The sequence below is a fragment of the Mauremys reevesii genome, linkage group 5 (assembly GCF_016161935.1).
Source record: "Mauremys reevesii isolate NIE-2019 linkage group 5, ASM1616193v1, whole genome shotgun sequence".
NCBI classification, from domain to species: domain Eukaryota; kingdom Metazoa; phylum Chordata; order Testudines; family Geoemydidae; genus Mauremys; species Mauremys reevesii.
In genome coordinates this window covers 109,681,550-109,703,731 of record NC_052627.1, presented here as the reverse complement: position 1 = coordinate 109,703,731, position 22,182 = coordinate 109,681,550, and the positions used below count along the sequence as shown (strand labels likewise).

The window sequence follows — 22,182 nt, the reverse complement described above, 5'->3', positions numbered from 1 at the left end:
CTCCACACCAGTCATGATTTTATAGACCTCTGTCCCCCCTTAGCCGCCTCTTTTCCAACCTGAAAAGTCCCAGTCTTATTAGTCTCTCCTCATATGGCAGCCATTCCATACCCCTAATAATTTTTGTTGACCTTTTCTGAACCTTTTCCAATTCCAATACATCTTTTTTGAGATGGGGCGAATCCTGCATGCAGATGTGGTCAAGATGTGGGTGTACCATGGATTTAATACTATGGTAGTTAAATAATCATCTAACTGATCCTCCCCAAAAATCTTTAGGTCAGCCCTGGGGAAAGCATTGTGATCATTATGGAGGAGAACTGGTTATGTTTTGGGGAGAAGCAGAAATAAATGGTTTGCAACCCACCCAAAAAGGCCCAGGGCAACTCTGCTTGTTAAAATGTTCAGCTCTCTCCAAGTGTACCCATATTGCAGAGCTGAAATCAGCTACAAGACCATTAGTCCCACCCCAAGCCCACAGGAGTTGTATGGATTTATACATTTAATTGCTTCCAATTTATTTTTCAACGGTTACCAATAATCACTTGTCATTAATTTCTGAAAGTTCTATTCTCTCACAATTTCACATTGTCACAAAGTACAGATAAAATCTGTAAGACCCAGCTGAAGTGAAAGTTATGCAATTTTTAATGCACTTAATTCAGTTTTTTGTCAAAATATAATAGTTATAAGTGAGACATTTAATCTTTGTTAAAGTTTGGACAGAACGTATAATCAATATGCAGTACAAGTGGTCTAGTTCTTAGAGCCAGAGACTGGGAGTCAACTCTTGGGGCCTATTTCTTGCTCCTCAATTAACTTACTGTGTGAGCTTGGACACGCCACTTAATCTCTGTGCCTCAGTTTACCCATCAAAAATGCATATCATATTTACATGTGCTTTATCTCTGTGATTCTTGGATGAAAGTACAATGCAAAGCTTTGCAAAATTGTCCTGAAAATGTATCAGCCCAGGCACAAAATCTTGTTACCCTTTACTTTGAAGATAATGAACAAACAATAACTTAATAGCTCATTTTAAAAAAATACTTACCCTGACTGTGAGCAGAAGTACAATTTTGCAAAGCTGCAAAAGTATTATTATTAAAACTGCTATCTAGGCACCTCAGTGCCTTGCTGCTATGAATTATATGTCCGCCACAAATATCTAAACTGCAAGAGATCTGTTTTAACACACAGAAAAAACAAAACAAAAAACAATCATTTTTAGTCTATTTTGAAGTTTATTACCCTCAGCAATTTTGAAGTCAAAAGTATTGTACACCGTGAAAAAGTGCATAGCACTGAAATCATCACTTTGGCCAACACAGCGCAAAGAGAAAAAATTAGAAGACTTTGCTTTATACATATCTTTACAGAGCTTGTAACATCCATTGGTAACATTTGCATAGCAATCTATATACAGATAACGTCTACAGCATCTTCAGCTACACCAAGTACAGAGCATTGCATGAAATACAAGTCAGAAATTGCAGTTGTTCTCTTTTGCTCTTATATAACTATAGAAAAGCAGAGGCAAATCTAGAATGGTATGCAAGAAGTAGATAGGACCAAACTTTCAGCAACTAAGAATTTTACCAACACTCTAGAATTCTATTATCTTATCGACATTTTTTATCCTGTATCATTGTGATAAAGAAGTTGCACCAAGATCTCCATGTTTCTGAACAGTATTCTTCAGCCACCTTTTGCTGATCGATGTAATCTGTATCTTCAACGCAGTCATTGGAACTTTTCCCTGGCTGATTTTCAGGTGTAATAGCAGGTGCTAAAGTCTGTGTGAGCTCTTTTCTAGGGTGAGCAGTCTTGCCTTTTATGGAGTCTTGTAGCGTTATCAGGCTTGAGCTGGTGAAGGTGAGATGGGCACTTTGTGGCCCCTTCTTACATACTTTAGATTTTAGAATAGCTTTTGGGTCTTGACAGATATTCTTCTGTTTCTTTAGGGATCGGGAGATTTGTTTCCAGTATGGTTTTTGATTTGCTGCAAATTGAGGACAGGTGGAAGGACTTCCTGAAAAATCACACCGGAAGCTGCTTGCACCTTTCTTGCATTCTACTTTTAGGGTAACAGTGTCTACTTCAGTCACTGCCCAGGTGCACTCAGAATTATCTTTGGTTGTAAACTTGCCTTTAAGTGAAGGTTTACCTCCTTTGGAGTCCTGTCCCTTCTCATTCTTTTGTTTAGTTCCAGTTTGTTTTTTTCTATCTTTTCCACCGTTTTGTCTCTCTCTCTTTCTTTCCTTCTGTGCTTCACCATCAACTACTAGTGTCTGAGAGACCAGGATCAACACACAAAGAAGTGCAAAACTTTTGATGTTCATGATCTCCGCTTTTCTTGTAACCTATTTTGAAAACAACAATTAATAAAAAAAATTCACACACAATGTTGGAGTTCATCCAGTTGCTGCGTTTTTAAAGTTTTTAGGAATAATAGTATATTGCTCACTGACAATGGTATTAAAATGACACGTTACTGGTAAGATCTACAGAAATTTCTGGAAATAATCTCAGAGTTAGTTCACATTGTATTTGAGGACTAAAGCTGTGCATGGGATGTACCCATTCACACCATTTAATTAATTCTTTCCTAATGGGCAGCACATAAAGAGCCTTAAACTCGTTCTTGGGAAACTGGAGTCTGATCCTGCCACTCTTACTCAAAGGAGTAGTCTTATTTACTGCAATGTGACTACTAGAGTAAGGGCAACTCACATGAATCAGGGTGGCAGGATTGGGTTACTAGACAGTGGCTGTACCTTGAATCATTGGGTCTTTACTTTGGAATAAGAAATAGATCTAGTTTCACTTTTGAATATGTTTGCAATATATTGAGTCAATCTAAAACTACCCAAATGTAGAAAATATAAATTAATGTATTCTGCATAACTTCAGTTTTAAATGTAGATGTCCAGCAAATTCAAGGTGGCCAAACACAATTTTAAAATTAAAGTCCATATCCTGCAAGCTGCTCTGTATAGGTGGATCCTGGCATCTGCACAGAGTCCCATTCATTTCAATGAGGTCCAGCTATATTAAGCAGCTTGCAAGGTCAGGACCTAGTGATATGATGGAATTTACAATATGTGTAGGTAATTTATAATCTGGTCTTCAATTGATGCAATTCCTAGATGCACAGTTCATATACTTGCACCGACCCCCATCCAGTAGCTAAGTTTCCATGTGAGCAAGCTCGGTATTCCTGGGAGGGCATTCCATCAAGGAAGGTATTTCAGCATTTACTTATCTGTAAATACTTAAATTTAATCCTGCAGATTTACTCAGCTGAATGCGAAGACCCCAGAATCTGAGAGGAGAGATCACTTTTGTACATCTCTTCTTTTCCTTGTCCCATGCCTAGCTACTACAGTGATTGGCACGGCATGAAAACCTATGATAGCTAGATCTCCATAGCAAACATTGCACATTATTTACAGCTCTAATACTTCTTAACAGGCAAATCAAATGATTAAACCCCCAAAATCTTGTCTATAAATTACGTGACATTAACATTCTACTGCAAATTTAATACTGAAAATGTAAGATAAGTAGAATGCATACCTTGCACAGTGCTTGGATTTATCCAATTGCAATTCAAGTGGAATATTGGCTCTTTCAAAAGTGTCATGCTTAGTTGTAAAGCAGTGTGCTATTTATAAAGGCAGAGACACACCTTTATCCCTCCAACAAGGTTATTACAACACAATTGAATGCTTCAGTGACTTATTCATTTACTCTTGACACACCTTCTTGAAAAGATGCCAGTGATTGCTTATAGCAGTACAAACGAAATCAGCTACAGTGAGGTGACAGAGGTGTGGTTGAGTAAATTAGATGTTACACCAGCCAAGTCCTTACCTTTTCTTATATAGTAACAAGAGTTTTGTTAAGTCATGGATTCTTTAAATAACCTTTCCCTATCCACTAAGGGCTGGATCTTGTAAGAGGCTGAGTACCCTTAACTCTCACTGAGTTCAGTGGGAGCTGGGTGCACAGCACCTTATAGGATCAAGCCCACCATGGGCAGTTTGCTGCACTGTTTCTGGGAGCTTTTACAATCTAGCAACCAAAGGCTTAAAATATGCATTTAATAAAAGAAAATGTTTCAATGTAATGGGTAGATATTATCCTTTATATTTGAGATAGTCCCAGGCTATTAAGTTCAGAACCAGATCCAAGCTGCCTTAAAATTCGAGGGAATTTGAATCTGGGAATTTGGATTAGCCCATTAGAGAGAGCAAGGAGTCACAAAGTCCAAATCTAAAACTTTCCCCTAAATCTTGAGTGGTTTGGGTATGGAGCTTCAGTATGGGCCACATCTCTAATTTATATTAATCTGCAAAAGAATATGAAAATAAAGTTGTGAGCATCTGACAAATGCACAAAAGCAAATAAGTCAAGAGTTAAGAGTGACTCCATCAACTGTATCATAAAGAACAGACAAAGTGGATAGTGGGCACTCTAGCTGGAATGCTTCATGGAAGCTTTTTTTGAATGGGCAGAAGAAGGGCATTTGACATAAAGCAGTAGGCAGGTATTTACAAGGGTAAAAAGTAGCATGGGTGATGGGCTGAACTGGGAATTGGTGTAAGAGACAAGAGGCATGTCTTCTGCTTTCCCTCCTCCCTAGGTGCAAATGGAATGGGAGAATAGGAGGAGATAAAGATCAAGATATAGGTGGGGCCAGTGTCTGAAGTGGTTTGAAGGTAAGGAGATGTTTGTGTGAAAAAGCAAGGAAGCCAAGGCAGAGATACAGAAAAGGGAGTGACGTGGGAGTTAAATTTGCTTAATTTTTTGCAGCACATCAAAAAGAAACTGGGGGAGGGGACACATTACAGCATCCCAACTGTTAACCCCACATGCCTGCCAATGCACCCACTGATATTTAGTTACCTTTGGTACATCCTTCTGGGTCCATTCAGCCTTTTGAGCTGCAAAGTGCACCTCTGAATCTGATGAAGCAGCTAATCACACCACTTAACTGAAAATGAAGTAATCAGAAAGGTTTGTGGTTAGTGCTGAATTCCCAACAAGAGTTAATGAAATGAGGTGAAGTTAGGCAGTGCAGTGATCACAGAACCAGTTGAGATTCTGAAAGTGGCTGGCACAGGCTGGGAATCAGAAAAACATAGGAAATGACAAATTAGAAGCAAGGAAAAGGTGTGGTTTGGGAATCTCACTTGACTTAGTTCTCACTAAAATAAATTATATGCTCAGTGGTTTGAGCATTGGCCTGCTAAACCCAGGGTTGTGAGTTCAATCCTTAAGGGGGCCACTTAGGGATCTGGGGCAAAAATCAGTACTTGGTCCTGCTAGTGAAGGCAGGGGGCTGGACTCAATGACCTTTCAGGGTCTGTGCCAGCTCTAGGAGATGGGTATATCTCCATCTCCAATTATTATATATACTGGAACTAAATAAAAACATGGCAGATCTGGCACTTGTAAAATCAGTCACTCTCTATCATCCTTATACAAAGTCCATTGCTAGAGTTGACCTTTGGGGCCTGCAACCCCCATGGCCACATCCACACCTTCTCCTAATTCAATGACATACACGTATCATCATGGTCTAGTCTAGTGGACTAAGCACAGGACTAAGAACAAGGGATTCTGCATTCTAATCCTGTCTCTGACACTAATTTCCTCTGTGGCCTTCATCAAGTAACTTAATCCCTCTGCCATAACATGAAGATAACACCACTTACCTCCCAGAGGTGCTGTGATGATTAATTAGTGGGTGTTTGTAAAGAGTTATTTAAATGCTAAAATTCACCAGATTGTAAACAAAGCCCCCAAACTGTTTGCTGATTTTGAGAGTTTTCCCTGTCATGAAATAAGTTGTCATGGGATAAGAGGGAAGAGCCTTTCATGGACTGAGAACTGGTTAAAAGACAGGGAACAAAGGGTAGGAATAAATGGTAAATTTTCAGAATGGAGAGAGGTAACTAGTGGTTGAACAGTTTGTTAATTGCAACCTATGGGCTGTCAGCAAACTATACACTTTGACTATTTCCTGATTACTTGAGGTGTCACCTACCTGATATGCCATTGTTCCTGTTCACAAGTGGATATGTTTTTAAACAGGAGAATAGCAAATAGTGAATAATGGATGCTTTTGTTTGAGAATGCATGAATTCCCTTAACCATATGCAAATATTAATATTTATATGAAGAGCAGCTATTCCCCAATCATTTATGTTGGGCTTGCCCTCCCTGCCATTCATATAAATGTTCACAAATAGCAAATTCAAAGGGACACAAATGTGAGTGAAGTGAACAGCCATCTGGAACTTAAACGAATGTCCATGACTACTGTTTTGCAGCATTTGAGCGGCTCTAATGATGGCACAATATGGTCTGTGTGAGAGTTAGTCACCACATAAGGTGTCTGTTTCAAAGATGTAAAGGGAAGCTTTTACTCTAACAGGACACAAGGGGCAGCTTCAGGAATAGTCTCTCTACCACAAAGCTTTCCTTTTAGTTTAACGGTTTGCATTAGGTTTACTTGAAGGCATGGGCATCTGGGGCGATACATTTTACAGCAATGCACAGGGGTTATGCAACCAAATCTTGTTAAAAGAGAACGGAAATGCACATATACAAGTATCTCCTACACATCACTTTAAAATATACAATAAATCCTAGTGTGTTTTTAAAATTTGTTGAGTGACCAGAAGGAGGAATGACATTCAGAACTGTACAATGCATCCTAGTGTACCTTTAAAATGTATTGGACTGCCTGAAGGAATGACATTAAGCAGCTGTCTAATGTTAATGTCAAGATTTTTTCCAAAGTAAATAGATTTAATTCATATTTGCGGCACACAGAAAAAACTGTCCTTAGAATACAGTCACTATTAATGTCACAATTAAAACAGACTAATCTGTTCATGTACTACTAATTAAAAGGAATGCAATTACTCAGTCAAGAAGGGTGCAATACTCCACACTTATCTGCTGAGGACATTTACAGAAAGACTAAGGATGTGTATACTTTACAAATGCCATTGGTATGTTTAAATCCAAGAGCAACATCCTTCCTATTATGGAAATGTATGGATTTCTGGCATCTCTCCCACCCTGGTCAGTAAACAAGTTTAAAACAAAGAACTCTTTTTTTCTTTTTATTAATTCAAAGAATTATGCATGCATCCAACGAAGTGGGTATTCACCCACGAAAGCTCATGCTCCAATACGTCTGTTAGTCTATAAGGTGCCACAGGACTCTTTGCTGCTCTTTCAAAGAATTTAGGCTTTGGCTACACTTGCACTTTGAAGCGCTAAGTGTAGTCAAAGCGCCAGCGCTGGGAGAGAGTTCTCCCAGCGCTGTCCGTACTCCACCTCCCTGTGGGGAATAACGTACAGCGCTGGGAGCCATGCTCCCAGCGCTGGGGCTTTGACCACACTGGCGCTTTGCAGCGCCGCAATTTGCAGCGCTGGAGAGGGTGTTTTCACACCCTTCTGCAGCGCTGCAAATTTGCAAGTGTAGCCAAGGCCCATGTAACTGTGACAGATACTGGCTTGACAACTCTAAAGACTGAAACCTTCTTATCTGGCATAAGAACATAGTAAGGCTGCTAGCCTCTTCCCCCCCCCCGAACCCAGGTCCCTTTCAGGCCCTTTCCTCAGGGCACAGTTTTATTCTTTAAACATAACACCAAATCAAAGCAGTTCCTTGAGCACTATGAGCTACAGGTCACTAGCGACACCTCACTCGGCATGGGGAATAAGGATTGCGCAGCGCTGGTGCTGCGCTGGTCATCATCATGTGGCCACACCAGCACTGTTACACCTCACTCGGCATGGGGATAAGGGATGCAGCGCTGGGCTGCAGCTGCAGCGTCATCAGTGTGGCCCACCACCACACCTGGCTTTGGCCAGGGTATAAGGGTGTATCCCAGAATGCTTTTAACTAAATTACCCTTTGTTTTGTTATGCAGCCTCTCTTTGTTTTGGTGTGAATCTCCGAACTCCGTTGGTTGCTAAGGGGTTGAGTGTTTGCATTTTGCTGACAGCAGCAAGAAAAGGAGAGTCATTCACAGGGTTGGTTTGCTTTGCTTGAGAGAGAGAAATGGGGGGGGGGCAGAAGAGAGAGAGAGATGTGCTGTGTGCAGCTTAACAGTTCCAAAATCCACTCTCTCTCCCCCCCCGGTTTGAAAAGCACGTTGCTGCCACTTGAATGCTGGGATAGCTGCCATAATTTCATCACTCCCCAAGCGCTGCAAAATGCTGCAAATGTGGCCACACACTGCAGCGCTGGTAGTGTGTGCACACACCAGCACTGGCGCTGGCCCTGACAGCTGGATGACCAGCGCTGCAACTACCACCAGCTACAGAGATTTAGCTAAGGTGTTTCCCAGTGCTGAAAGGACACACCCTTTCCTTCAATCTCCCTGCTTCAGGGCCTACTAAAAGGGCAGACCATCCTGTTACACATGGAGGCAGCAGCAGCACAAGCTGCTCTACATTTTCATATTGATAAGGAACACTAGATAATTCAGACTCCATGGCTGATTCTGCCCATTGTCCTATCTGCTGAAGCTGCTAACACAGGTGTTAATTCATGTCAACTGTGGTGATGACTTTGTACATGACAAGTGTCCCTTAGTAACTGCCTTAAGATCAAGGATACATTTCACATGGAGAGCACAGAAAAATCTTCAGATAGCAATCATTTTCAGTCACTTTTGACCTGGGACTGGATTCATATTGGTAACATAAGTCAAAAAAACTGTAGAGCCCATTGCCAATTCCCTGAGCCACCAGTCCCTCTTAATTTCTCTTTAGTCATGTCCACACCTTTCACTAAATGACCATCAACTAACCAACCGCCTCATATTTTCCAGCAGAATGTCATACAAATGGAGAGGAAATAAAAAGCAGAAAATAAAACAAAGGCGTAGGCTATGTCTACTCTAGAGAGTTTACAGCGGCAGAGCTGTACTGATGCAGTTCTGTGACTGGAAGATCTCTCGCATAGCTGCTCTGTGCCAAAGGGAGAGGGCTCTCCGCTCGGCATAATGAAATCACCCCCAATGAGCGTTGATAGCTATGTCAGCTATCTCCCACTCACATAGCGCTGTGCATACTACCACCTATACCAGCGAAACTTATGTTGCTCAGAGGTGTGTTTTTTCATACTCCTGAGCAACATAAGTTTTGCCAACATAAGTGGTTGTGTAGACATGGTCTTATTAGTTAACATGTTTTCTAGCATGATTTTACATGAAGTAAGCAAGAGCAGTTGTGTTTTTAAAAAGTTTTTGATTGTTGTGGTGAACTGTGAGAGACTTTAGGGTTATCAATAAATCACAACCAGCTAGGATTAACTCCAACCCAGCTAAAACATTTAAATATGACTGTCCTTGTCTTCACTAGCTACTAAGTCATGTCTAACATCAAGTTACTTAAAACATGCTAGTTACCATGTTTTCTAACACTTGTATATTCCCCATGTAAGCATACCCTAACAGCCTCGCCCATCCTTATCTGCATTTGATGATTCCACAAGATCACTGAATTTATGCTATAGTAGGACCCCGCTCCTATAGTTCAGAGCTTGTTGTTTAAAAATATGAAACAATGTGATATTTGTTCAGAATGGTATTCTCTAAAGTGCATCTGTTTTTCCCCCTCAGGAATTTAGCAGCACTGAGCAAGAAGAAAGGAAACTGAAATAAAAGTTGTGTGCTACAGATAGATGTAACACAGAATTTCATATTGATCTGTTGTTATTTTTCCATATGTAATTGGTTCTAATTTTAAAATCTCCATTTTTGTATATTATCTTCAGTTTGGACTCTGGTGGTGATTGTGACCTGATAATACATCATTTGTTTCACATATGACTAAATATTCTCCAGTTACAATCATTTTAATGTCTTATAGGTTTTATTTCAGTGACCCTGCTGCTTAATTTGTTAGGATAAGTTTACCATTTTTTATGGCTCGCTTGAGCTGTTTTGGCAGCCAGAGGAGATTAACTGTTGACTAGTTGCTATCTGAATTATTTAGTCTATTGAGATTTTTATGGTTTGGTGCAACATGGGTGCCAGCCTGTCTGACCAAAAGAGCCTTATAGCATAACTTCTCTAAGGACTACAGGCTGCATTTCGAACAAAGTTGAACACTTTCACAATATGTGCTAAAAGAAAGAATTATAAAATGGACTAGAATAATAAATAATAAAGGCTTGACAGCTGGAGAGTGCTGTGTCTGCCCCCAATGCCTGCTAACTTGGCTATGTGACTCCTACAGTTGTCCAAAGAGGGTCATCCTCCAGGCACCTGAGACTTGATGGTTGTTGATCCATATTAGGATTCCCTCGGCTATTTGAGCCCTAACCGTTCTCCCCGCTGTTGATGAAAAGTGTATACCTAGATTCACCAGTCCCGGATCCAGATACTAGATGTTTAGCCCAGAGGAGTACCTATGGGAAAGGTAGGGGTGGCCTCCAGGGTGAGGCTCTAGGAATAGGATTTTTCTTTCCCCAATGGCTCTCAATGGATAAACATTGTAGCATCCCAGAGCATGCATCCTGATAGGCACATAAATTAAAACAGGTTGCACATAGTTGATAGGTTGCACATAAAACTATTCTGCATGGACAATCTACTGATATCAACAGTTTCCACCTTCCCAGTACCTCACCATCATCATTCACCACCCTTAACAAAAGACACATGGCATTAGTTTCCTAGGCAGTGCCAACAGGCCGAGAAGCTGGAAGCCAAAGATCTTCACGTAAGTGTCCTAGGTGCTATGGTCACATGACTCTCACTGGCTGGGAGAAGAGGACCAGGGCAGGCCCTATTCTGGAAGGCCCCACCTGGCTCAATCCAAGGAGGTCCCTAAAAAAATTGGGGTAAAAAAGCTCACTTCTCACTGATTCTTGGATGGTTTTCCACGATAAGTGGGATCTTCATTTTTAAGTGGGAGAAACAATCACAAAAATGGACAGAAACTGACAATCAGATGTTGGAACGTTCACACAGTACTTGACTCAAAAGGAAAATCAAGCCCGCAGAACTGCATTAGTAGTGAAAGAGCTACACAGCTATCAAATAGATATTGCTCTCTTATCCAAGCCTAGGCTACATGATGGTGGTGTACTAGAGAAAAAGAATACAATTTCTACTGGTCAGGGTATAAGGCAGATCAAAACATCAGCCTGCACGGGATAGAAATCTCCATCACTAATAAAATTCTACAGCAATGTGTGTTAATATCTTAGTGCCTAATGACACTGCGGATACGACTGTCCCACAACAACTTTCTGAAAATAATAAGTGCCTATGCCTCAAGGCAACTTGCTCCCGAAGAAATGAAGAGACTGTTCTATAGCCAGTTGAGTGACACTCTAAGAAACATACCCAACAATGACAAAATCTTATTACTGGGTGACTTCAATGTTCGCATTGGAGATGGTTATACCACCTGGTACAGAGTCATGGGGAAATTCGGACACTTCATATCCACGGATGCTGATGTGGATGTCCATGGATCATTTTTGTGGATAGTGGATTGGATGTGGATACAACCATGCACAGCTCTACTCACTGGTGGTGCCTGGCCCATGGCGTCCGGCTTGGTCAGCCCAGGGGGCGCAGAGCACTTGGGGCCGTTGGCCAGCAGCCAGTGGTTGGGGCTGGGTGGCAGGCTGGAGTCAGGCTGTCCAGAATCTGCTCACCACGCTGCTTCCTGTCCAGCATCCCCACCGTAGCCTGGACCCGCAGCACTGGCCACACTCCCAGTCCACTGACTCCTGGGCAGCAGGGCCCGCCCCCAAGCCATGGGGATTGGAGTGGGTGGGGCCCCAGTGCCCCACCCCTCTGCCCAGTCATGATGCAACATGCACTGCTGCTGCCATGTGCCATCGCTCGCGAGCCCCTGGGAACAGCATGCGATCTGACACTCTGTCCCTCCAGACCTTGCCAAGACCCTTTTTCTCTAGACCCTGCCCCTGCGCTGCCTCTTCCTGCAAGACCCTCCCTTGCTCGCTCATTTCCAATCCCTCCCCATACCCTTGTGACATGGTTTGCTGATGGGTGTGTGGATGCGGTAAAAGATGGCTAGTAGATCGCAGGTCGGAGTGCGGGTTGATTGGGTCGGAGTGCGGGTCGGAGTGCGGCCAGGTCCCAGGTGCAGTAGCAACTTCATAGAGCTTACTGTGGAAACAGCATTAATTTTAACTATGTGCTTTTTTATAATTAGAGCAGGGGACTGGGAGCCCATGGGCTGTACTGCTACCTAAGGCCCCGATCCTGCAAACACTTGTGCAAATACTTAAACACTGATTTCATTGGGACCATTTCTGTGAGGAAAGTTATGCACACATGTAAGTGTTTGCAAGACTGGAACCTACAGCAGCTCACCCGCCTTGTACCTCAGGTTCACCCTCCATAATTAGTACAGATAACATTTCCTCACCTTTGCATTGTGAGGCTCAAAGTGATGTTTGGAAAGTAATTTGGGATGCTCTGTTGAAAGCACTATAAATTCAAAGTATTATAAATATCAAAGTTTTTAGCTATATTATGGGTGAATGGCTTGCACCATTTTAAATTATGAAAAATAGATTTTTGAAAGACCCTGCAGTAAATAAACGAAAGGGAAATGAGAACATTTTTCTTTGAACTTTTCAAAAATGTCCATACTGAGATATTCCAGAATTTGTTAAAATAAAGAAAAATTACAAAAAATATTACTCAGTAAAGTTCATGTTTTCCTAGTTCCAACTTGTTCTGATTCATTAATAAAACTTAAACAATTCTCCCCTTCTAGAGTTTGTAACAGAGATGCTTTGGCTTTTCAGTTTCAGCTCACTAGAGTTATGGAAGTCAAAGCTTCTCTTTTGTTATAATGTTTCTTTCAAATGGGTTAATTTTTTTCTCGTATCATTTTTAACTCTACAGCTCCTTCATGTGGAGCCCATGAACAATCAACAAATGAACAGTCACTCACATAGTCCTAAATGTTAACTTACCCTATTATTATTAAAGAACATAAGAACGGGCATACTGGGTCAGACCAATGGTCCATCTAGCTTGGTATCCTGTCTTCTAACAGTGGCCAATGCCAGGTGCTTCAGAGGGAATGAACAGAACACGTAATCATCAAGTGATCCATTCCCTGTTGCCCATGCCCAGCTTCTTCCCATCCTGTCTAATAGCCATTCATGGACCTATCCTCCATGAATGTATCTAGCTCTTTTTTGAATCCTATTATAGTCTAGGCCATCACAAAATCCTCTGGCAAAGAGTTTCACAGGTTGACTGTGCATTGTGCAAAGAAATACTTCCTTTTATTTGTTTTAAACCTGTTGCCTATTAATTTCATTTGGTGACCCCAATTTTATAGACCTCTATCATATCCCCCCTTAGTCGTCTCTTTTCTAAACTGAAAAGTCCCAGTCTTATTAATCTCTCCTCACATGGAAGCTGTTCCATACTCCTGATCATTTTTGTTGCTCTTTTCTGTAACTTTTCCCATTCCAATATATCTTTTTTGAGAATTGTGACATTGATATGAGGTCAGTGGGAGTGTTTCATTTTGCTACAGGTGTAATATTTTTAATTTGCAAGCCCTTTTCCAACATGCACTACTCTGCATTTGTCAACATTGAATTTTCATGTTCTGTCACGTTGCCCCACTCCCTAGATGGGTTAGGTCCTCCCAGGCTTCTCCTGTCTTGAATTATCTAAATAATTTTGCGTCATCTGCAAACTTTGCTTTCGCTGTTTATTAATACATTTACTAAACAAGACCGCGTATAGTGCAGAAACTTGCCCAAGCTGTCCATCACTGCAGTATCTGGGTGTGCAAAACATGAGCTAGTGATGCAATGAGTTCCCTCCCTCATTCAGAAACATACATAAAGGCAAGTTATTCCCTGGCACAGCCATTTAAGAAGAGGGTACAAGGCTCCCACTGCCACACCTCTGCATGGCTCCATAGAATCCTAGGCTTGGGTGTGGGATGGGGAGAGCAGGGTTTGCATGCCCAGTACCTTCCACACAAAGCAAGAGATCATGGGTTGGAAGGTGGGAGAGGGCTAGTTGGAACCAGGGGCGGCTCTAGACATTTCGCCACCCCAAACACGGCAGCATGCCGCGGGGGGCGCTCTGCCAGTCGCCGGTCCCGCGGCTCCGGTGGACCTCCCGCAGGCGTGCTTGCAGATGCTCCACCGAAGCCGCAGGACCAGCGGACCCTGCTCAGGCACGCCTGCGGGAGGTCCACCGGAGCCGCCTGCCGCCCTCCCGGCGACCGGCAGAGCGCCCCCCGCTGCATGGAGCCGTCCCAAGCACACGCTTGGCGTGCTGGGGCCTGGAGCCGTCCCTGGTTGGAACCCTTCTCCTACATAGTTGTGCAGAGATTATGAGGGGGATTTTATGCTTCATCTGGTAAAGGGATGACTCAGCATATCCCCTCTACACACTGCCCCTCTTTGCCCCCCGCCCCTCAAGCAGAAAAGGGCGCTCCAGAGGAACTGTGCCTCAGAGGCAATTCCTTCCCAGTGCTCTTCCTGAGGCAGCAGGACTACACACCATCCCCTCGTCAGGGGTGAGCCTAAAGGCATGATCCCCTTTAAGAGAGAATAGATCCATGTGCTGGATTTACATTGCTCAAATGATTCAGCAACAACTCCATTAGGGGGAACCTGAGTCATGAAAGGTGTCCCGAATGTGGCAGGCCTCCAGCTCAGCTGGGTGTCTGAGGGGAGTGACCTCCAGCCACAGGCCATCCTCAAAGGAATCCTTAGCCTGGTCCCCTCACAGTCCATCCTGTGAACCAAGAGCCAAACTGTCCCCAGTGTCTTAGCTGTCAAGATGGGAATGCAGAGAGAGAGTTGGTATCTGGGGTAACGGCGTGCTAGAACATTAGGGCTATAAATACCTTGAATTTGATCTGCATGTTGATGGTGGTTGATGGGCATGCAGCCCATATGAGAGGAACTAGAGAGACAACAAAACTGAACCCTCTCTGACTCCCCAGGTGGAGATTTCTGGAGACTAGCAACTACCAATCACAACCCTCTGGGATCCCTCCAAAAGGAAGATAATTGGTTTAAAGAGACACAGTCCAGCCCCTACCAATTCCGCAGGTGAGTTAGAAATACTCCATGGTCAGCATTCTGAATGGCTGCCCAAATATCTAATAATATTAGCATGAATATCCGACCTCTCTCCATAGCCGTGAGCACAACCAATTCCAGGTGTGAAGCTAGATAGGAAAGGATACAGATGAAGATAGGTGCTGCTGGGGTTGTTGGCCTGCCACTAACGCCTCAAGAAATTTCCAGCTATTATATAAGGATAGGCAAGACAGTGGACAAAGTTATGATTTCTTGAGCCTGGGCTGGGCCAGCCCATGTTCAAATGCTAAACTTGTCCTCCCTCAGCAAGGCATTAACGATCTTCAGATGCAATGGTCCCAGCCACTCCTCACTGGTTTTTGATTAACCAGCAGGGGAAGAATGCATTTCACATGTGGTGGAACTGACTTTTCCCTATTACTTCCACAGTGTCTACATGTGCGCTAGACTTCAGCCCAGCCAGGGACAGTGATAGAATTAACTCTTCCTGCTCTGATCCTACTTCCATTTGTCTTTAAGTTTTTCAAACATATTTATCCAAGTATGCTTTTTCTAAAGATAGTATTTAATTTGTAACTTCAAGGAGAGAGTAACAAAGTAAGCTTTCACCCATGAAAGCTTATGCTCCAATATGTCTGTTAGTCTATAAGGTGCCACAGGACTCTGTTCCTTTTTACAGATTCAGACTAACACAGCTACCCCTCTGATTCAAGGAGAGAGGAGTTCCCAGTTCTTGGCAGATCCCGATTCTTGGCTGTTCTGGTGCTTTTTCTTTTTGCTAAGAGCCTAGAGTTGGAGGAGCTGGCCTCTGGAGGACTCCCCACAGGAGGAGTAGAGCCAGTAAGCGCCGCACACCTCCCCTGCTGCTGTGGCCAGAACATCTTGCAGTCCAGCAGTACCCTGATGGTTGCTCTAATTTACTCCAGGGACCAGACTAATGCTCAGACAGTCCCAGCATTGGAAGAGTAAAAAGGGTTCAAAGATGAGCAAAATTACTCAGTGGCCTCAAAATATTTTTTAAACACTCATTTATTATAAACGTGCTAGATACAAACAAGAATTACTGTGAAGGGCAAGAGAGATTTAATCCGTCGATTCCCTGCTCCTGGCTTCACATGTACATTTTAGATATAGGTGCATACTGTACAGACACTATTGTTTCTTGGCTTTCCCTACAACTCTTCTGTCAGCCCATCAATACTTACTCTGTTTCTCTGACCATCCCAGAAATACTAACTCCTCAATGTTTGTACAATGGTTTGAAAATGTAAAAACACAAAGTAGGTCTTAAGTTTTATTATTACTTATATCCAGTCCTTAACTTGTTTTTATACTTCAACATTTCTAAAGTAATGAAGGAGACTATAGGAAAAGGATCAAAGGGTAAACAGTTTAATTAAATATAAACACCACTAACCCAAGAAAACACTGTTGCATTCAGATACATGAATTACAGTAATGTCTATGCTAGCACACAGAAGAGTTTGTATTCATTGGGCATACTGCATATATCCAGCTCTGCTTTGCACCATGACAGATTTACTGTAGGAAGAAAGCATTAATGAGATGGAGAGAGAGAGAGGAGAACTGCAAACAGATGAACACATCCTTATACTTAAAAGAAAAAAAATTATAGGCATCAGGACCTGGGGAAAAAACGGTGCTTGCGGTGCAGAATTCCTCTCTCATTTCTAATGTGCACAATCCATTAATTATACTATTGACACGGTTCTGAATTTATTTTATTTTTTAAGTTTTCCCCACTATGGAAGAATAGCACAGGCACAATCAGAAGTTAAGTATTGTAGCCCTTCATCTGTTCATCCTAAAACAGAAGTGGAAGGACGTTTTGTGGCTAAGAACTAAGAGTGAGGAGACAGGAATTGTCAGACTGGATCAGACTAAGTTCCATGTAGTCCAGTATCCTGCCTCTGATGGTAGCCAGTACCAGATGGCTCAGAAGATGCAAGAACCCCACAGTATGCAGATGTGAGGTAATCTGTTCCTCACATAGGTCTAATCCTGGTCTCCATATCAGACCCTATTCCTAGCTCTAACAGAGAGACCATGGATAAAATCCTAGTACCACAGAAGTCATTGGCAAAACTCCCCTTGATTTTAACAGTGCCAGGGTTACATCCCCATGTGGCTTTGGTTGTCGCTTAGAGCCATGTTTCAAAAGATGGCCTCCATTGGAGAGCCATCATTCATTTTTTCCCAGCACAACCGTCTGCACATAGAGGTGATGCATTCTGCTTGAGTGAATTATGTTTGTCCAAATTTGTTTGCATTTGCAAGTTCTGTCACCTGTGTGTATTAGTGAGAGAATCTTTCAGATGACAGTGCTCCAAAATGTTTATGCAAATATTTCCTTGTACTTAAATTAAAGCCTACTTGAGGTCCATTTAAAAATGTGGCTCTTAAATTTCTTTGTTCCTTGGTTTCCTAATCTTTACAATGTGGATAATATTCATCTCTCTCATAGGGGTATTAAAAAGCAAAATTAATTACTGCTTAGAAAATGCTTTGAAATATGCAAATACTATAGAAGTATAAGGTATTATTATTAAAGGCAATTTCCACAACTGAGAAATACCATCACTACTGAGGTTTGTCCTATTAAAATTATTCTCTTACCCTCTTTTGGAACTACAACTAAAAGTAATGTGCTCATAACAAAGCTATTTTCATAAAGCAAAATAATATTAAATTGTGTTTCTCCAGCAACAATGTACTTTCTCTCTGAATAACTTTTGCATTATACTAAAACAAACAACAAAGGATGAACAAATACAAAACCAGTTACCTGATTTCCTTACTGGGGCCAACTTCTTTCCCTACCTGATATATTTAGAGTGTTCCACTCTTCCTGCAAATACTGGAGGCAGTGCAATCTTGCCCACAGGTTTTAGTGCTGGACCACCCCCTTCTGCCCTCATGATAGATGGGTACCTCCAAAGCTGCACAGAAACAGTGAATTCTTATTTGAAGATTAAACATAAACCTGTAATAGTAATGCACCAGTCAGACATATTTAACTATATACACGTCTCAGAAAAGGCCATCAGATATACATGAAGAATTTAGAGAGAGAGTGTGTGTGTGTTGCCGGGGGTTGGGGGGTAAAGCGTGGGGAGAAGAGTAGAGATCAGTCCTGAAAAGAAATGATCAGGAAACAAATTTTCCATTCTAGATCCTGACCTCTTCCCAAATTGGAAACATTTGCCATGTGGTGAGCAGTAAAGAAAAACTAGCAAGGAGGGAGAGCAATAGGACAAACAAATAAGTAAAATGTTCTCCATTCCCTAAAATCAGTGCTGTTAATCTATTATGGACTTTTGCATAGAACAACTTCCTGCCAAAGGATGCTACTTCACTGAGGACTGGAGGTGCAGCCTATAGCGCTTTATAAAAGGTGTTTAGGATGCTCAAGTGACAACTTTGCAGATTTATTTGGTAGTAGCTGTTGACCCTTCTGCTCAGGAGGCTGCCAGAGAATGCAGTGACTGGGTGGCAGCCGTTTGTCAGCAGCTGCTTATGCTATGGTGATGACAGCAGCATAAGCAACTCCAGACAAACATATTTCATAGATTTCAAGGCGAGAAGGGACCATTGTGATCTAGTCTGACCTCCGGTACAACACAGGCCTTAGAACTTCCCCAAAATATTTTCCAGAGCAGATCTTTTATAAAACCATCCAATCTTGATTTAAAAATGGTCAGTGATAGAGAATCCACCACGACCCTTAGTAAATTGTTCCCATGGTTAATTACCCTCACTGTCAACAATGTATGCCTTATTTCCAACCTGAATTTGTCTAGCTGTAGCTTCCAGCCACTGGATCACATTATACTCTTCTCTGAGAGATTCAAGAGCCTATTATTAAATGTTTGGTCCCCAGGTAGATACTTATAGGCCAACAAGAGGCTAGGAGGGCATCGAGGAGGGATGCTGGAGCAGATTCTGCCAGCTGAGAAGATGAATTGGAGGACTCAGTGGTAGCTCTGCCAGGTCTGACAACCACAGCCATCTTAGTCATTTTAGGGTGTCAAGAATGACTGTCTTCCTCCTTTTCCTTTTCAATCTTCTGAATCACTCTTCATAGTAACAGAAGAGGAAGGAAAGTTTGAAGAGGTTGATTTGGCCATTTGTGAGCCAGAACATCCATTCCCAGTGATCTCTGGTCTGCTTCTCTGGTACATAAGAAGTTGTGTTTTCACATGTTTAGTGGCTGTGAACAGATCTGCTTGGGAGTAGTCCAGCTCACTGACTACCAGCTGGAAACTTCCTGCTTCGGAAGACATCTAGTGTGGTCTGTCAGTCTGCTGTGTGCTCAGTGTTGCTTTTATGTGGGTTGCCCTGAGGAGACTGAGGCCTGGTCTACACTACGATTTTAGGTTGAATTTAGCAGCGTTACCACAATTTAACCCTGCACCTATCCACACGACGAAGCCCTTTTTTCTGACTTAAAGGGCTCTTAAAATTGATTTCTTTACTCCATCTCCGATGAGGGGATTAGCGCTGAAATCGGCCTTGATGGGTTGAATTTGGGGTAGTGTGGATGCAATTCGATGGTATTGGCCTCCGGGAGCTATCCCAGAGTGCTCCACTGTGACCGCTCTGCACATGCTCTCAATTCAGATGCACTGGCCAGGTAGACAGGAAAAGTCCTGTAAACTTTTGACTTTCATTTCCTGTTTGGCCAGCATTGCGAGCTGATCAGCACAGGGGACCATGCAGAGCTCATCAGCAGAGGTGACCATAGAGTCCCAGAATCGCAAAAGAGCTCCAGCATGGACTGAACGGGAGGTACAGGGTCTGATTGCTGTATGGGGAGACAAATCCATGCTAGCTGAACTCCGTTCCAGTAAACGAAATGCCAAAGCATTTGAAAAAGTCTCCAAGGGCATGAAGGACAGAGGCTATAACAGGGAATCGTGGCAGTGCCGCATGAAAATAAGGAGCTCAGGCAAGCCTACCAAAAAAAACAGAGAGGCAAACGGCCACTCCGGGTCACAGCCTCAAACATGCTGCTTCTATGATGAGCTGCATGCCATTCTGGGGGTGCAACCACCACTATCCCAACCCTGTGCTTTGACTCCATCAATGGAGTAGGATGCAACACAGAAGTGGGTTTTGGGGACAAGGAAGATGATGAGGAGGAGGTTGAAGATAGCTCACAGCAAGGAAGAGGAGAAACTGGTTTCCTCAGCAGCCAGGATCTGTTTCTCACCCTGGACCTGGAGCCAGTAACCCCCAAATTCACCCAAGGCGGGCTCCCGGACCCTTTAGGTGGAGAAGTGACCTCTGGTGAGTGTACCTTTGTAAATATTAGACATGGTTTAAGAGCAAGCGTGTTTAATGATTAATTTGCCCTGGCATTCGCGGCCAGTACAGCTACTGGAAAAGTCTGTTAACGTGTCTGGGGATGGAGCGGAAATCCTCTAGGCACATCCCCATAAAGCTCTCCTGGATATACTCCCAAAGCCTTTGCAAAAGGTTTCTGGGGAGGGCAGCCTTATTCCATCCTCCATGGTAGGATACTTTACCACGGTGCAGTACGACTACTAGCCATCGTCATCTCCTGGGTGCTTGCCAGAAGACGGTGGATTACGACTGGGGAATGACCTGGCTGAGTCACTCCCATGTCTGCCCAGACACCCCTGACCGACCTCACTGAGGTCAGCTAAAAGAGCACCCAGGAGTACGACGACGGTGGCTAACACCGTCTGCTGCCAAAAGGCAATGAGCTGCTGCTGTGTAGCAATGCAGTCCCACGTCTGCCAGCACCCAGGAGATGTACGGTGATGGTGAGCTGAGCGGGCTCTATGCTTGCTATGGTATGGCGTCTGCACAGGTAACCCAGGAAAAAAGGCGTGAAACGATTGTCTGCCGTTGCTTTCACGGAGGGAGGGGGGGCATGATGACATGTACCCAGAACCACCCGCGACAATGTTTTTGCCCCATCAGGCATTGGGATCTCAACCTAGAATTCCAATGGGCGGCGGAGACTGCGGGAACTGTGGGATAGCTACCCACAGTGCAACGCTCCAGAAGTTGATGATAGCCTTGGTAATGTGGATGCAGTCTGCCGAGTTAATGCACTTGGAGCATTTTGTGTGGGGACACACACAATCGACTGTATTAAAAACAATTTCTAAAAAACCGACTTCTATAAATTCGACCTAATTTCGTAGTGTAAACATACCTGAGTGATATTCCGACTAACAGAAGATCTATATCATGTCAGCATTTACACGTCAGCTATTTGTGCCTCTGGAAGTATTTCACAGTTTTGTGTTGTATCAAGATGTGCTTCTTCCACACATGAGCCTGGAAGTCTTAGCATGACCAATCCTCTCCATAGGAAACGAGTGTTCTGAAGCCTCTCTAACCTTGACCTCATTCCCTGTGTAATGTGGTATATCAAATGAGCTTCTCATCCATGGGCAGGACTTTGGGGTCTGGACTGCGAAGAGAGGATTCTACTATTAGATATAGGCTTTTCATTTCCACCCAATGAGCGACTGTGTCACTGTGTCACTCCAAAGGATATCTTGTCTGCCGTTGCTTTCACGGAGGGAGGGGGGGCATGATGACATGTACCCAGAACCACCCGCGACAATGTTTTTGCCCCATCAGGCATTGGGATCTCAACCTAGAATTCCAATGGGCGGCGGAGACTGCGGGAACTGTGGGGTAGCTACCCACAGTGCAACGCTCCAGAAGTTGATGATAGCCTTGGTAATGTGGATGCAGTCTGCCGAGTTAATGCACTTGGAGCATTTTGTGTGGGGACACACACAATCGACTGTATTAAAAACAATTTCTAAAAAACCGACTTCTATAAATTCGACCTAATTTCGTAGTGTAAACATACCTGAGTGATATTCCGACTAACAGAAGATCTATATCATGTCAGCATTTACACGTCAGCTATTTGTGCCTCTGGAAGTATTTCACAGTTTTGTGTTGTATCAAGATGTGCTTCTTCCACACATGAGCCTGGAAGTCTTAGCATGACCAATCCTCTCCATAGGAAACGAGTGTTCTGAAGCCTCTCTAACCTT

At 43.0% G+C, this 22,182-nt stretch overlaps 1 protein-coding gene across 2 annotated transcripts; it reads right to left on the bottom strand.

Moving 5' to 3' along the window:
* Positions 1 to 1,236: 1,236 nt before the first annotated feature.
* Positions 1,237 to 5,738, bottom strand: FGFBP1 (fibroblast growth factor binding protein 1). Of its 2 annotated transcripts, XM_039541642.1 has the most exons (3): positions 5,724 to 5,738; positions 4,912 to 4,999; positions 1,237 to 2,363 (listed from the first exon to the last, which is right to left on the bottom strand). In XM_039541642.1, exon 3 carries the CDS (start codon positions 2,340 to 2,342, stop codon positions 1,623 to 1,625), a length of 720 nt encoding a protein of 239 aa, XP_039397576.1. In that variant the 5' UTR covers positions 2,343 to 2,363; positions 4,912 to 4,999; positions 5,724 to 5,738; the 3' UTR covers positions 1,237 to 1,622. The 2 variants fall into 2 exon arrangements, with proteins under 2 accessions (XP_039397576.1, XP_039397575.1); XM_039541641.1 differs by lacking the exons at positions 4,912 to 4,999; positions 5,724 to 5,738 and adding an exon at positions 3,580 to 3,655.
* Positions 5,739 to 22,182: the final 16,444 nt, after the last annotated feature.

Excerpts from the sequence above, each read along its gene's own strand:
- FGFBP1 (XM_039541642.1), bottom strand. The coding sequence starts at position 2,342 with ATGAACATCAAAAGTTTTGCACTTCTTTGTGTGTTGATCCTGGTCTCT.